Source organism: Haliotis rubra, unplaced genomic scaffold, assembly GCF_003918875.1.
Source record: "Haliotis rubra isolate DU_JTF1 unplaced genomic scaffold, ASM391887v1 Scf405, whole genome shotgun sequence".
Lineage (NCBI taxonomy): Eukaryota > Metazoa > Mollusca > Gastropoda > Lepetellida > Haliotidae > Haliotis > Haliotis rubra.
This window is the reverse complement of record NW_025767086.1, coordinates 137,704-154,172: the sequence shown is the minus strand read 5'-3', so window position 1 is coordinate 154,172 and position 16,469 is coordinate 137,704. Positions and strand designations below refer to the sequence as shown.

The 16,469-nt window shown below is 39.6% G+C and overlaps 1 protein-coding gene across 3 annotated transcripts in view; it reads left to right on the top strand.

Annotated features, from left to right (window-relative positions):
• The window catches only part of LOC124287718 (high affinity cAMP-specific and IBMX-insensitive 3',5'-cyclic phosphodiesterase 8B-like), a 235,100-nt gene that overhangs the window by 187,714 nt on the left and 30,917 nt on the right, over positions 1-16,469 (top strand). For all 3 annotated transcript variants that reach the window (XM_046724250.1, XM_046724252.1, XM_046724249.1), the window contains one exon: positions 16,033-16,223. In XM_046724250.1, coding sequence (XP_046580206.1) covers positions 16,033-16,223 — 191 coding nt within the window. The remainder of the gene's footprint in view (positions 1-16,032; positions 16,224-16,469) is intronic.

Sequence of the window (16,469 nt, the reverse complement as noted above, 5' to 3'; positions counted from 1 at the left end):
GATAAGAATGATCCAAGTGCTGCTTCCTGTATGTCAGTTCTGACTGGATCGCCATTAGACAAGGGTAAAGGTTGGTTTGTAACACTAGAGTAATTATCAACCCAACTTACTTTGTTTGTATATATCTATCCTGCCAAGAAACTTTCCCTTACATGATATAAGGGGTGATGTGTTCAACTAAAAACTTTAATCATGTTGTGCATTGCTTAGTTGTGTATCATTGAACTTTAACCTTTGAGGTTAAAGTAAGCTGACCTTGTGTGATGTCATAGTGAACTTTAGGACACAGTTGCTGAGGTTAAAGTAATAGCTGACAAAGCCTGAATGTGTGATGTCATAGTGATGTATTAGGACACAGTTGCTGTCAGAAATAGTTATAACACACAGTCATATAGACATTATGATGCAAAGCCTGAATGATTTCCTTGAATGATGTCAGAAATAGTTATAACACACAGTCATATAGACATTATGATGCAAAGCCTGAATGATTTCCTTGAATGATGTCAGAAATAGTTATAACACACAGTCATATAGACATTATGATGCAAAGCCTGAATGATTTCCTTGAATGATGTCAGAAATAGTTATAATACACAGTCATATAGACATTATGATGCAAAGCCTGAATGATTTCCTTGAATGATGTCAGAAATAGTTATAATACACAGTCATATAGACATTATGATGCAAAGCCTGAATGATTTCCTTGAATAAGACTTTTAGTGAAGAAGATTTTCATTATGAAAGGTTATATTACTCTTAATCGAGGCCAGCAGATATAAACGTTGGATGAGCTGACTGATAGAGAAGTGTTTTGCTGATTCTAACCATCCAAATACACTGCAACTTATGAAGTTAAACAGCTATCCAGTGTTGTGAAGGGGATAACCCTCCCCCATCGTTGGCTTGCTTCCTTATCCAAGGACTTCAGATTGAAGAGGTCTTTGTGTTGTACATTTGTTTACTTGTCATGTCCAAATGAAGTTGCTTGTCTATGAGTTTCATCTCCAAACAGACAAGGTGTTACGTTGAAATATTTGACATTACTCTTCCAGCGCCTACTTTGTTTTCTGACATGGATATTCCGAGCAGAATTCTTCAGATATGCAGATAAAGTAGAGAGCAGTTTGTATCCTGAGAGTAACCACTACAACCCATCCAACACATGATTCTTGAAACCGCCAGGGATATAACCAAATGTTCTGCATCAATATATAATGTCACATGAAGAATGAGAGACATCCGTCCCTGATGTCACCAGGACATGTGTGAGTGTAGCTCATTACAAAGTCATGTAATACTTTATACTGTGTTTCCAGTTGTATCCACAGAACCTTCACTTCACAGATTCACACGCTGCCAAATTAGGCCAAGCTTTTGGCTCAGTGCAAAAAGTTCACAAGCATAAAGCATGCCTGTAAACAGAATACATAAAGCAAGCATCAATATAGAGGTATGTTACCAAAATAGAAACAATATTTGAAAACAATTTAGAGAGCATGCATGGTGGAAGAGAGCTTCACTGAAGTGGGGATGGTTTGTCTTGAGCTGAGATGTGCTAATGAATAACCATAGGATGGGACTGACCATTAGGGTGGTTAGGTAGGGGTGTCTAGTGAGGGTGCGAAAGGGGCACAATGGGTTGTTCTAAGGAGTGTGTTCCACCCAGGCATCAGCCTGTAAGGGCTACAAAATGGTTCCTCCTCTCAGGTCAAACACAACTCAAGTATACATCTCATCTGATACTGGCTCCAGTTGGCAGGCTTCAATTAAATGTCCCATGAATATATTTAGCTGAGCTGCATCTGATATCAGTTGGATAAGAAAGGCTGTCACCAGTATCTTTAGGATAGTTATGTGGAAGTCTTCAGAGCTTGATGATGCACTTGAGAGATGTGCACACCTTCAAATCTTGGTGACACACTTGAGGGATGTGCACACCTTCAAATCTTGGTGACACACTTGTGTGATGTGCACACCTTCAAATCTTGGTGACACACTTGTGTGATGTGCACACCTTCAAATCTTGGTGACACACTTGTGGGATGTGCACACCTTCAAATCTTGGTGACACACTTGTGGGGTGTGCACACCTTCAAATCTTGGTGACACATGTGTGTGATGTGCACACCTTCAAATCTTGGTGACACACTTGTGGGATGTGCACACCTTCAAATCTTGGTGACACATGTGTGTGATGTGCACACCTTCAAATCTTGGTGACACACTTGTGGGGTGTGCACACCTTCAAATCTTGGTGACACACTTGAGGGATGTGCACACCTTCAAATCTTGGTAACACACTTGTGGGGTGTGCACACCTTCAAATCTTGGTGACACACTTGTGGGGTGTGCACACCTTCAAATCTTGGTGACACACTTGTGGGGTGCACACACACCTTCACACCTTCAACACCTTCATCTTGGGATGTGCACACCTTCAAATCTTGGTGACACACTTGTGGGGTGTGCACACCTTCAAATCTTGGTGACACACTTGTGGGGTGTGCACACTTCAAATCTCAAATTGTTGCAGACACACTTGTGGGGTGTGCACACCTTCAAATCTTGGTGACACACTTGTGGGGTGTGCACACCTTCAGAGCTTGATGACACATGTGTGTGTAATGTGCACACCTTCAAACCTTGGTGACACACTTGTGGGATGTGCACACCTTCAAATCTTGGTGACACACTTGTGGGATGTGCACACTTTCAGAGCTTGATGACACACGTGTGTAATGTGCACACCTTCAAACCTTGGTGATACACTTGTGGGATGTGCACACATTCAGAGCTTGATGACACACTAGTTTTATAGTGGGGTATAAGGGATTTATGTGTTATAATGGGGTATAAGGGATTTATGTTTTATAGTGGGATATAAGGGATTTATGTTTTATAGTGGGATATAAGGGATTAATGTGTTATAGTGGAGTATAAAGGATTTATGTTTATAGTGAGGTATAAGGTATTTTTGTTTTTTTGTGGAGTATAAAGGATTTATGTTCCTGGTCCATGAGCAGCCTCCCAGTAGCAGGGTATATTTTATTTATTTTCCTGCTGAGAAATGTAGTTCTCTCCAAGGTGGGAAACATAGTTTTTATGAAGATCATGTGAACCAATCAAATTTCAAGATTCTAACATGGAGGTAAGCTATTCTGTTTGTGTCACTGTTTTAGTCATCTGGTTCTTATTAGTCGCCAAATACTTTGTAATCTGTTTGCCATTCTTCTTGTCAAGAGGGGGTGGTGGGGTAGCCTAGTGGTTAAAGCGTTGGCTCGTCACGCCTGAAGACCCGGGTTCGAATCCCCACATGGGTACAATGTGTGAAGCCCATTTCTGGTGTCCCCCGCCGTGATGATGCTGGAATATTGCCAAAAGCGGCGTAAAACCAAACTCAGTCAGTCAGTCAGTCTTGTCAAGAGACTGAAGACAACTTGCTATTGCAACAATGTTATACAATGTACCTACATCAAATAGTTAAAGATTACATTGTGGTAGATTGGTTGTTATTCTCATAATTATTTTCTTCATAACCCATGGAGTGCCCATTTCATGGAACACAGTGCATAGATTTACTTAAGACATGAGGCTTCTGCTTTCAATTTTGGGTCCTATGACTTGAAAATTAGAATCAACATTACCCTTCAAATCCTTACTATTTGATACTTTTCTGTAAAGCATTGTAACAAGCACAGTTACGATATGAAGGACAATTTTCAGTGGGCTTTCATGCCCAAGTTCACCAAACTAATCATCAAGTCATATACAGACCAACAATTTTAAGGCTGTAATTTTCTTAGTTGTCAAACTGTTCTTTACTATTGTAATGATATGAAATGTAAAGAAAAACAAACCTTTCCCAAGAATGTTTGAAAGTGCATATTACCTCTATGAATATGTTATACATTGTCAGCATAAAGTACTGCACAGGGCTTTGCTGACAAGACCCCAATCACACCATGCATTACTCTCAACACACATCATCCTGTGCCAGCACTGTGGGAAGATGGCAGCTCTTCAGCTGGAAATGCGTGGCTCACATCAGCATGTAGTGAGTTTCATCTTCTCCTAATTACACATAGGTGATTTGCTCTAACCTGATCACAGCCATGAAGGCGAAGCGTTGATTGCAAACGAGATTTGTCGATTTCAGAGAAGCAAAACTGTTCCAGTGACATAGCCTAGTTAGACTGTCTCATCAAGCAAGGTTTGGGAATACTCTAAGACAGCTATAGATGCAGCAGTGTTCTACATACTCCATCTGTCCCACTTAATGATTGTGTCGCTCATGTGACGATGAGGAGACTCTGACAGTTGATTCAAACTGACAACTGAAGATTACTTTAAGTGGAATGTAAGAAAAGAACAACTTTATTGCATTTTAGAAACAAATAGGCTCAGATGCATTCTGAGATTACTTGTAATGAGTTGAGTGTTTCTTCTGCCTTTGCTGCTGCATGGCCGAAATAAATGAGTTATTTCCCTTTTATCTTCCCACTCTTTGAAACCTGCATCTTAATCCCCTTTTGTTGAAAATTTGTAAAATAATCTGTGGTTTTATGTGAGGAAAAATGTATTAAGGTTGATATAGAAAATACACCCCTCTGACCTTTAGGGAAAGGTAGTTTGGTAAGTGCTGTTCGATGCATATCACTGACATCTGAGGGAAGGAGAAGGTCCTTATGTGACAGCTTGTCATTTCTTTTAATGCAGCAGCAGCAGCAGCACTTTCAGTGGCATAAATCTGGTTAAACAGAAAGCTAAGGAATAATTACAGGTTGAAATAGGATTTGAGACTTGAATGGCATTGTGAGGATCTTGATGGTCTCAGATTTAATTGTTAAGGCTCAATGGGTGCTGACAAGACACCCTTGGTAGTAACCCAACAGATTTGTTATATTTTTAAATTTTATTAAATGTTTAAAAGTACCCAACATTAAGTACCGATCGATGCCATTTAACATGTTCTTCAGAACACATTTGGTAAGTATTTTTGCAGCAATATTCTGGTGTCAGCCACGAGTGAGGATGCCATGTCTTAGTCTGATTGGTTCCTGAATGTATCAAGTAGCATCATCCATACAATGTGTGGAGACGTGTCTCACATCACTGTGTCATGATCATACTGAAACGGTTACCTCAGTATTGTTTAGAACGATGTTCAGTTAACAATGGCAGTTGTACATTTGATCATTCTCATTGTTCAGGTGATTTTGCACCATAATAAGGTTACAACTTTACAATGTTATGGCATTTAAACAAAGGTCACAGAACTAGTAGAAGCTAGAGATTAAACTTTGATCACTTTTACACAGTTTTAAAGTGTTTAGAAAGACTGTTTGTAAGAATGATGGCAATTATATTTTGTATCTGCTGTATCCCATTATTTGGCCATCGTGGAAAGTAAGGAATCTTATCAAATGTAAAACAAACAAAGAACTAGATATCCCCACAAAACAGATTCCAGTGTGCATGAAAGTCAAAATAGAGAACTATGTGAATGAATTTGTGAAAGTGAAATTACTTTATCTTGAGAAAAGGTTTCCAGCCTCTCACTGTACACATAAAAGTGTTTGTTACACTAGTCCCAGAATTAGCATCTATATGAAATCTGATATGTAGATAACAAACCCAGTTGATGAGGTTGGCACTCAGTCAGTATTAAGGTGGAAGATATTGGTGACATGTAGGGCCTGACACACTTTGTGAGGGCATTCATCACTCTGCCCACTGACCACAGTTAACAAGACCCTGTGTCACACTGACCAACCAACAAACATGAACAACTGTGGCCAGGCCAGCAGAACTACAACACTTACATCTGTTCATGTCAAACAATTGCGGTCAAACTAAATTCAAGCTTAGAACATAGTACACAAAGGTGGGCTTTGTTTGGAAAGTGCCAAATATATCACAAAACATCATTCTGTGACAAAATAGAGGTAGAAGTGGAGCACAGAACACCAATTAATATCAGTCGATATCTGTATGTGGCAAGAGGGTAGGTCATGATGCAAGGGTGTAGAGATGTGGCAAGGCGGCAGACATATGGCATGGGAGGCAGACATATGGCAAGGGTGTAGAGATGTGGCAAGGTGGGCAGATATGTGGCAAGGGTGTAGAGATGTGGCAAGGGGGCAGATATGTTGCAAGGGTGTAGAGATGTGGCAAGGGGGCGAGATATGTTTGCAAGGGTGTAGAGATGTGGCAAGGGGGGCAGATATGTTTGCAAGGGTGTAGAGATGTGGCAAGGGGGCAGATATGTGGCAAGGGTGTAGAGATGTGGCAAGGGGGCAGATATGTGGCAGCAAGGTGTAGAGATGTGGCAAGGGGGCATAGCAGATATGTGGCAAGGGTGTAGAGATGTGGCAAGGGGGGGCAGATATGTGGCAAGCAAGGTGTAGAGATGTGGCAAGGGGGCAGATGTGTGGCAAGTGTGTAGAGATGTGGCAGATATGGGGGCAGATATGTGGCAAGGGTGTAGAGATGTGGCAAGGGGGAGCAGATGTGTGGCAAGGGTGTAGAGATGTGGCAAGGGGGGCAGATATGTGGCAAGGGTGTGTAGAGATGTGGCAAGGGGGCAGATATGTGCAAGGGTGTAGAGATGTGGCAAGGGGGCAGATATGTGGCAAGGGTGTAGAGATGTGGCAAGGGGGCAAGATATGTAGGGGTGTAGATATGTGGCAAGGGGCATAGAGATGTGGCAAAGGGGGCAGATATGTGGCAAGGGTGTAGAGATGTGGCAAGGGGGGCAGATATGTGGCAAGGGTGTAGAGATGTGGCAAGGGGGCAGATATGTGGCAAGGGTGTAGTGATGTGGCAAGGGGGCAGGTATGTGGCAAGGGTGTAGAGATGTGACAAGGGGGCATATATGTTGCAAAGGTGTAGAGATGTGGCAAGGGGGCAGATATGTGGCAAGGGTGTAGAGATGTGGCAAGGGGGCAGATATGTGGCAAGGGTGTAGAGATGTGGCGAGGGGGCAGATATGTTTGCAAGGGTGTAGACATGTGGCAAGGGGGCAGATATGTGGCAAGGGCGTAGAGATGTGGCAAGGGGGGAGCAGATATGTTGCAAGGGGACAGGTATGTGGAGGTGGGGGGCAGATATATGACAGGGAGGCATATGGAAATGGGGCAGATATGTGTCAGGGGTTAGGGGGCAGACATAGGGTGTAGAGATGTGGCCAGGGAACCATGCATGGAGGCAGTGATCTCTAATGTGCTGTAATTGGAAGAGCCTTTCAACTTACAATGCTAAAACAGATGGATAATTTGTTACTAAGAAGACACTGTGACAGCATCTGATAGACCAACAGATCTGTTATGTTGTCACATGCTGCAAAATAGGTGTGCTTTTTGGTTACCTCAGAGGAAGTAATTGGATAACAAGATAACATTTGCTGGACTGTGATTTATCAAAGTTAACCTGGGTGACATTGTGACGGATGCACAGACACCATGGACATGCCTTCACAGATTCAGTTGCAACAAAACACATACATGGACAGTAATAGGGGGGAAACTGATGGGGAAGAAAATGATTTCCTCTCTATCATTATCATCTTCAAGGCCTTTGGTGGACATACAGGTACAGAGAGGTCACTCAAGATACTCATCACTTACACAAGAGGTTTTGACCTTAGCTCTACCATTGACCCAGCATAAACCAGTGTGGATTGGTCTTTTCGCAGGACATATGTTATAGCATATATTATTATGAAGTTTTGAGGTTTGTCACCATCAAAGCACTGTCCACATCATAGCCTAGGATCAGCACCTCCAGCAACAAAATTGGACCTTCATACTGAAGTTACAATCTTCTGCAGTGCCCATGAATGAAGAGGGCCAAATCTGGCTTGACTCCAGGTCCAAGTGAGGCAAGGTCAAGGTCGTCTGTCTCTCCACAATGGCATGCCCATGTATCCTAGCCATTAACAAACATCTGATAAATTCCAACTCATGTTTCAAGCACTCAGCATCCGTCCCTATTTTTCATAGGTTTGCCCCTCTCTAGCATCTGAGTATACATTCTAACAGAATAAATCCACACACACCTTCCAATTATCTTGACAAACAGGTGTGTCTTTTCATTAATTTTCTTAAATTTTCTCATAGAGGATCTATTTTAAGCAGAATCGTGGCAATTACACTGAAGTTTATCACTATTTTGGAGCACTGTTTTTAAGGTGTCTGGAAACTTAAATCAGATGAACTGTCATTAGATGCTAGCTGTGTTTGATATGCACCTATTAACACTGGGAAGAAAGTCAGCACTCAAAGTCAAGTTTAGATGAGAATTTGTTTATTCCCCACAGGTAAACACAGTATTTCAGGGGACAAAGAATATCCTTCAGAGAAATAATTAAACATAAGCCAAGCTCCAATACACCTGCAAATACCACCCATGAAGGGAATCTCAGTACACTTGTATTGGGAATGAGTTAATTACACAGGTACTGACTGTGATTGTTTACACGTGGGAGCTGCTTCTCTGAAATAAAAGTGTATATTTTGTTTGGTATTTTTTCACATGACAGTCAGCAATATAACCAGTAAATGGTGAGCAGGAAAAGGAGGTGGTTGATGTTATGAGCAAAGTCCACAGCTGTCCCTGGTCTCCCTGCTGTCGTTCAAATACAAGTGACAAAGCCTTTTCCATAGTCCTATATCTCCACTAAAAGCATTGTCCGCTGTATAATTCTGAAATAATTAACATGAGTTCAGGAATGACTTTGAATGACAAAGGAGTTTGTGAAAAGGTTTGCATATCCAGTCGCAGTGGTGGCAACTGTTTCAAACTGCAAGTCATCTATTAACCTTAAAAACATGCAGGATAAGTGGAAATGTCTTCCATATGTCTACCAAGTGATGCATTCAACCAAGTAACATTCTGACCACTGTCTCTTACTTGTAACCAGCAGTAGTGCTATTGTCTCTTACTGGTAACCAGCAGTAGTGCTATTGTCTCTTACTTGTAACCAGCAGTAGGACCATTGTCTCTTACCAGCAGTAGTGTCATTACTTACTGGTAACCAGCAGTAGTGCTATTGTCTCTTACTGGTAACCAGCAGTAGTGCCATTGTCTCTTACTGGTAACCAGCAGTAGTGCCATTGTCTCTTACTGGTAACCAGCAGTAGTGCCATTGTCTCTTACTGGTAACCAGCAGTAGTGCTATTGTCTCTTACTGGTAACCAGCAGTAGTGCCATTGTCTCTTACTGGTAACCAGCAGTAGGACCATTGTCTCTTACTGGTAACCAGCAGTAGTGCCATTGTCTCTTACTGGTAACCAGCAGTAGTGCCATTGTCTCTTACTTGTAACCAGCAGTAGTGCTATTGTCTCTTACTTAACCAGCAGTAGTGCCATTGCTCTTACTTAACCAGCAGTAGTGCCATTATCTCTTACTGGTAACCAGCAGTAGGGACCATTGTCTCTTGTACTTAGTGCCATTGTCTCTTACTGTAACCAGCAGTAGTGCCATTGTCTCTTACTTTAACCAGCAGTAGTGATTGTCTCTATTGTCTCTTACTCTTACTTGTAACCAGCAGTAGTAGTTGTCTCTTACTGCCATTGTCTCTTACTTGTAACCAGCAGTAGTGCCATTGTCTCTTACTTGTAACCAGCAGTAGTGCCATTGTCTCTTACTTGTAACCAGCAGTAGTGCCATTGTCTCTTACTTGTAACCAGCAGTAGTGCCATTGTCTCTTACTACCAGCAGTAGTGCCATTGTCTCTTACTACCAGCAGTAGTGCCATTGTCTCTTACTTGTAACCAGCAGTAGGGACCATTGTCTCTTTCTAACCAGCAGTAGTGCCATTGTCTCTTACTGGTAACCAGCAGTAGTGCCATTGTCTCTTTCTAACCAGCAGTAGGACCATTGTCTCTAACTACCAGCAGTAGTGACCATTGTCTCTTACTACCAGCAGTAGTGCCATTGTCTCTTTCTCTTACTGGTAACCAGCAGTAGGACCATTGTCTCTTTCTACCAGCAGTAGGACCATTGTCTCTTTCTACCAGCAGTAGGACCATTGTCTCTTTCTACAAGCAGTAGGACCATTGTCTCTTTCTACCAGCAGTAGGACCATTGTCTCTTTCTACCAGCAGTAGGACCATTGTCTCTTTCTAAGAGCAGTAGGACCATTGTCTCTTACTACCAGCAGTAGGACCATTGTCTCTTTCTACCAGCAGTAGGACCATTGTCTCTTTCTACCAGCAGTAGGACCATTGTCTCTTACTACCAGCAGTAGGACCATTGTCTCTTACTACCAGCAGTAGGACCATTGTCTCTTACTACAGCAGTAGGACCATTGTCTCTTACTACCAGCAGTAGGACCATTGTCTCTTTCTACAAGCAGTAGGACCATTGTCTCTTTCTACCAGCAGTAGGACCATTGTCTCTTTCTACCAGCAGTAGGACCATTGTCTCTTTCTACCAGCAGTAGGACCATTGTCTCTTTCTACCAGCAGTAGGACCATTGTCTCTTTCTACCAGCAGTAGGACTGTCACATCTGTCACAGCAACAACAGTAAATGTATAACATTGATATAGGTGTCTGTTTGACAACAGTAAATGTATCACATTGATATAGGTGTCTGTTTGTCAACAACATTAAATGTATCACATTGGTATAGGTGTCTGTCAACAACAGTAAATGTATCACATCGATATAGGTGTCTGTTTGACAACAGTAAATGTATCACATCGATATAGGTGTCTGTTTGTTAACAACAGTAAATGTATCACATTGATATAGGTGTCTGTTTGACAACAACAGTAAATGTATCACACTGATATTGGTGTCTGTTTGACAACAACAGTAAATGTATCACATTGATATAGGTGTCTGTTTGACAACAACAGTAAATGTATCACACTGATATTGGTGTCTGTTTGACAACAACAGTAAATGTATCACATTGATATAGGTGTCTGTTTGACAACAACAGTAAATGTATCACATTGATATAGGTGTCTGTTTGACAACAACAGTAAATGTATCACATTGATATAGGTGTCTGTTTGACAACAACAGTAAATGTATCACACTGATATTGGTGTCTGTTTGACAACAACAGTAAATGTATCACATTGATATAGGTGTCTGTTTGACAACAACAGTAAATGTATCACACTGATATTGGTGTCTGTTTGACAACAACAGTAAATGTATCACATTGATATAGGTGTCTGTTTGACAACAACAGTAAATGTATCACACTGATATTGGTGTCTGTTTGACAACAACAGTAAATGTATCACATTGATATAGGTGTCTGTTTGACAACAACAGTAAATGTATCACACTGATATTGGTGTCTGTTTGACAACAACAGTAAATGTATCACATTGATATAGGTGTCTGTTAATGTCAACAACAGTAAATGTATCACACTGATATTGGTGTCTGTGTTGCATCAAGAATTGTGTCTGTATCATGTCAATAGTTGGGTCTGCTGCATGTTATGTAAGAAAATAGTATCTGTAATATCATCAATATTGTCTGCATTACAACAATGCTATCTGCAAAATGTCCAGCACATGGAATGAGTTAAATCATGAATACAAATGACATCTTCCCTTAACTTCCCAGTGATTCTCCCAATGAATGGAGAGTGATGTTATCACATAAATGTATGTTGTATATTCTAGTGAATATTTAGGTGTCTTGCCTCACAAATTTGTTTTGTCTGTTGATATGTAATTGCAAAAATGATACTTTACTCAGATGAAAAGATGATGTCTGTGATTATAACTGGTATCAATACTCTCGTTTTCATTGATTAGTAAGTTTCTGATGCTATTTTCACAGATTACTGTACAGAGTACCATGTCACTTTAGAGGTTCAGCACACAAAACACAAACCACAATTTACCCTTAGTATAAACAGCAAGCCATGTACGGACATTTTCTCCTGGAGTGACCATCACGAAAATCACATGCGGTTTTCAGTATCTCCTCACAGACTTCATATCCCCTCATATTTGGCGCCACAAAAGGGCCATTATCATTAGAATGTCTGTCCTTTTATAAGCCCTATCCCAAAATTGCAAATCAAATGTCAGGTTCCTACCTCTTCCAGTGTTAATGATTAAAACTAAAAGAGCAGATATAATTTTCTGTGTGACAAAATGTGCAAGAAAACGCCATGCTGTTTAGAACCGTTTAGTTCCCTTCTGCAATATTTGACATCAAATGCAGGCTTGACAGGTTAATATGAAATTAATCCTTGACTCCATTTTGATCTCTGATTTAACTGTTTCTCCCCGGATGATTTAATCCAGAAATAAGCCCATTCAACCATTAGCAGTTTGGTCAAAATCAGAGTTTAAAGTGACATTCATTACATTGAACAAATAAATCAGCTGATGCGTAACATTTTCTGCCTGGCATCAATAAGAAATATAAAGCAGTTTGTATTGATTCTGACAGCCTTGCAATTCTGACATGATCTCACACTTTCTAGCATAGCCATTCTATTGTTATCACTTGGTATGCACTAACGACATGGTTCCAGAATAGTAAACAATTAAGATTAAACTGCAGCAAATATTGATTAGTATGACTTGAAATATGAATGGGTGATTCCTCATTAAGTTTGTCTAGTCATGTGTAAGACTTCCTGAAGGATAACTTACTTTCATTAAGTTTATATCAGTGAAGATTGTTATTGGATATAGATGTCCATTACTTTCCTAGATTCTAGCATTGAAATGGTGACTGTATATATTTCTTCATGGTGACTATATATTTCTTCATAGTGACTGTATATATTTCTTCATGGTGACTGTATATATTTCTTCATGGTGACTGTATATATTTCTTCATGGTGACTGTATATATTTCTTCATGGTGACTGTATATATTTCTTCATGGTGACTGTATATATTTCTTCATGGTGACTGTATATATTTCTTCATGGTGACTGTATATATTTCTTCATGGTGACTGTACATATTACTTCATTTGTATATATTCATGGTGACTGTATATATTTCTTCATGGTGACTGTATATATTTCTTCATGGTGACTGTATATATTTCTTCATGGTGACTGTATATATTTCTTCATGGTGACTGTATATATTTCTTCATGGTGACTGTATATATTTCTTCATGGTGACTGTATATATTTCTTCATGGTGACTGTAAATATTTCTTCATGGTGACTGTAAATATTTCTTCATGGTGACTGTAAATATTTCTTCATGGTGACTGTAAATATTTCTTCATGGTGACTGTATATATTTCTTCATGGTGACTGTATATATTTCTTCATGGTGACTGTATATATTTCTTCATGGTGACTGTATATATTTCTTCATGGTGACTGTATATATTTCTTCATGGTGACTGTATATATTTCTTCATGGTGACTGTATATATTTCTTCATGGTGACTATTTCTTCATGGTGACTGTATATTATTTCTCATGGTGACTGTATATATTTCTTCATGGTGACTGTATATATTTCTTCATGGTGACTGTATATATTTCTTCATGGTGACTGTATATATTACTTCATGGTGACTGTATATATTTCTTCATGGTGACTGTATATATTTCTTCATGGTGACTGTGACTGTATATATTTCTTCATGGTGACTGTATATATTTCTTCATGGTGACTGTATATATTTCTTCATGGTGACTGTATATATTTCTTCATGGTGACTGTAAATATTTCTTCATGGTGACTGTATATATTTCTTCATGGTGACTGTATATATTTCTTCATGGTGACTGTAATGGAATGCCACTCATAGAAGCCACTGTAAAGGAAGTTTAATTAATTTACAGCTTTATTTGGGATCATTCTTTGATGTTGCATCGATTTCTGCATAGATAAATTCAAAAATATAGAACTGTTTTTATAAGTAAAGACAGTGAGGCCCAGTGGTAGACTGACCATGAAGGATACACATTGGACATCACAAACTTTCTCTAACTCCATTCTCTCACCAATAGCCCAAGGATACCTGCCAATTAATCTCTGTGACCTGGCACTTAGAAAAGTGGTAAGATCCTTAAATACTTGAGTGAGAATTAGTTCCTGGTCTTAAGTTTGGGATTTGAATTTGCTCCAGACGCAACTCTACACCAGCCTTGACCTTAACACACAAGTGGTACTGACAGGTGAGGACTTATTATCATGGGACCCTCTATTATCGCGGTAGTTAATGTTGTCGCCATCGGGATTATGAACGGCTACTGCCATTTAGCATTTTATATATATTTTCAGTTGACTGATGTTTAATCTTCATTTCTGTCACAAATAATGTGACACATAGTCGCAACTCGTTTAATACCATTGCGGCAATTCCAATTGTCTCGTATGACCCGGAAATTGAAGCAACTCTGTATTATCGCGGTATTGCCATTTTCTTACTATGGCACGCGGTACAAGCAGATGTCACTGTGAAACGTTTACTAAGACAAGTAACGAATCTAAATAGTTTGATCATTAAAAAATATTTAGGAATTTTATTCACATTAGTAATAGCATCATGTTTTTAACCCAAACATCTGAAACTTCTATTCATTTGGATACAAGGTAACATTAACGTTTGAAAATATTGTTTTTCGGCCTTAAAACGTACCATACAAGTTGCTGGCATGTGTAGAGTAAAGTTGCATAATACGTCACTTCCTGTTATATTTTTAGCACGGAAAATATGCAAATGACCTTATATAGTTGTCGCAGGATTACTTTTGACGAAGTAAGTTTTGATTCATGCTAGATGTAATGGCAGTAGGGGTCATAAAAGTTTCAAAATATTCCAGAACTTACTTAAAAAGATGAATGCTTTACTATTTCTACAATTAGACATGACATCCCAATGAAATAAATGACTTTTTCAAGAGCAATGAATATATTTTACGTAATTTGCATATGCAAACAGCCGATGCGGGGCATGGTGTTTCTGCTTTCCCGATGTTTTTGCGTGCTGCGATAATAGAGAGTCTCAGTATAAGTCTGTCCCATACTGACACAAGGATATTGCTCTCCCTTGAAATTATTGTAAAGCTGCAGCCCTAAATGAAGAATGGTTTTTCACAGGTAAAAGAAATATTTAAGAAATGGCAGGCCTGGTCTGTCAATGACACAAAGGTATTATTTTGGGGTTTATGCCATTGGAATCTGTCAAGTGTGCTGATGGAGCATTATTATGTGTGTGTGCATGCGTGCGTGCGTGCGCGCGCGCGGCATGCGGCGTGCGTCGCGCGCGTCGTGCGTGCGTGCGTGCGTGCGTGCATGGAGTTATCATGTGAATATGGAGGGTTATCATTTGTTGAGTTATCATGTGTGTATGAAGATATATCGTGTGTTTGTTGAGAGTTATCATGTGTTTGTTGAGAGTTATCATGTGTGTATGGATAGTTATGTTGTGTGTTTATGGAAAGAGTTATGTGTGTTTATGGAGAGATTTATCTTGTGTGTTTATGGAGAGTTATTGTGTGTGTTTGATGAGAGTTATCATGTGTGTTTATGGAAAGAGTTTTTTGTGTTTATGGAGTGTCATCATGTGTGTTTATGGAGGGAGTTATCATGTGTGTTTGTGGAGAGTTATCAACATGGCTTCTCCTGTGTCAGGTCACACTATCAAGCAAACTGAGCAGGGTTTACATCATCAGCATCAATTCGCTAGGGGCACATTTGATATAATTGTAAAACTGTTTCCTGCTACACATCTTTATGTATTCTCTCTGTATGTACTCTGCCCTGGTAACCATGTTAATGTTTTGTGGGAGAATGCGAAGTTGTGAAAATAAAATCAGGGAATGGACGCCAAGTGTTTGGCATGCTACACCAACACCAAGTCAACAAAGTACCTCTTGAGCCACAGAAATAACCATGAAATTAATTTCTCTAAATACATGTAACTTCAATCATTAAGAAAACAACAACAAACCAATTAAACTCACTCATATGCATGTTTATATACAGTACATAGTAACTTTAAAACTCCACTCTTGTGCTCCGTAAGTAACCCTGTTATGATCTGTGATTTTGGTATTTCAGATTTTACTGGTATTTGCGAAAGAAGATGCACAAAGTGATGGTTTCTGGTGTGCGGCTGACAGGATTGGATATAAGTGTAACATTTCTCGGAATCCTGAAGGAGCACTGGAATGTTACCTTGATAAGCACCACGACGTTGTTGTCATTGATCACAGATCTACTAAACACTTTGATGCCGAGGCACTCTGCCGGTAAGCTGTCTACTATATTCTCATTACCATCCCAGGCCTTTACAAGGAACCCATGATACGGATAACACTTGCCTTGTAATTAGGAGTATTGACCCTGTGGAAGTAATAAATACATTTGTGTTCATTTTACTGGGAGACTGCTATTTATCAATGTTTTGAAAATATATCAATTAAATATATCTGTCTGAGAGAAACAAGACATGTTTTTTAATGTACATCTATTTGCAAAGTTACTGGTAAACAGAT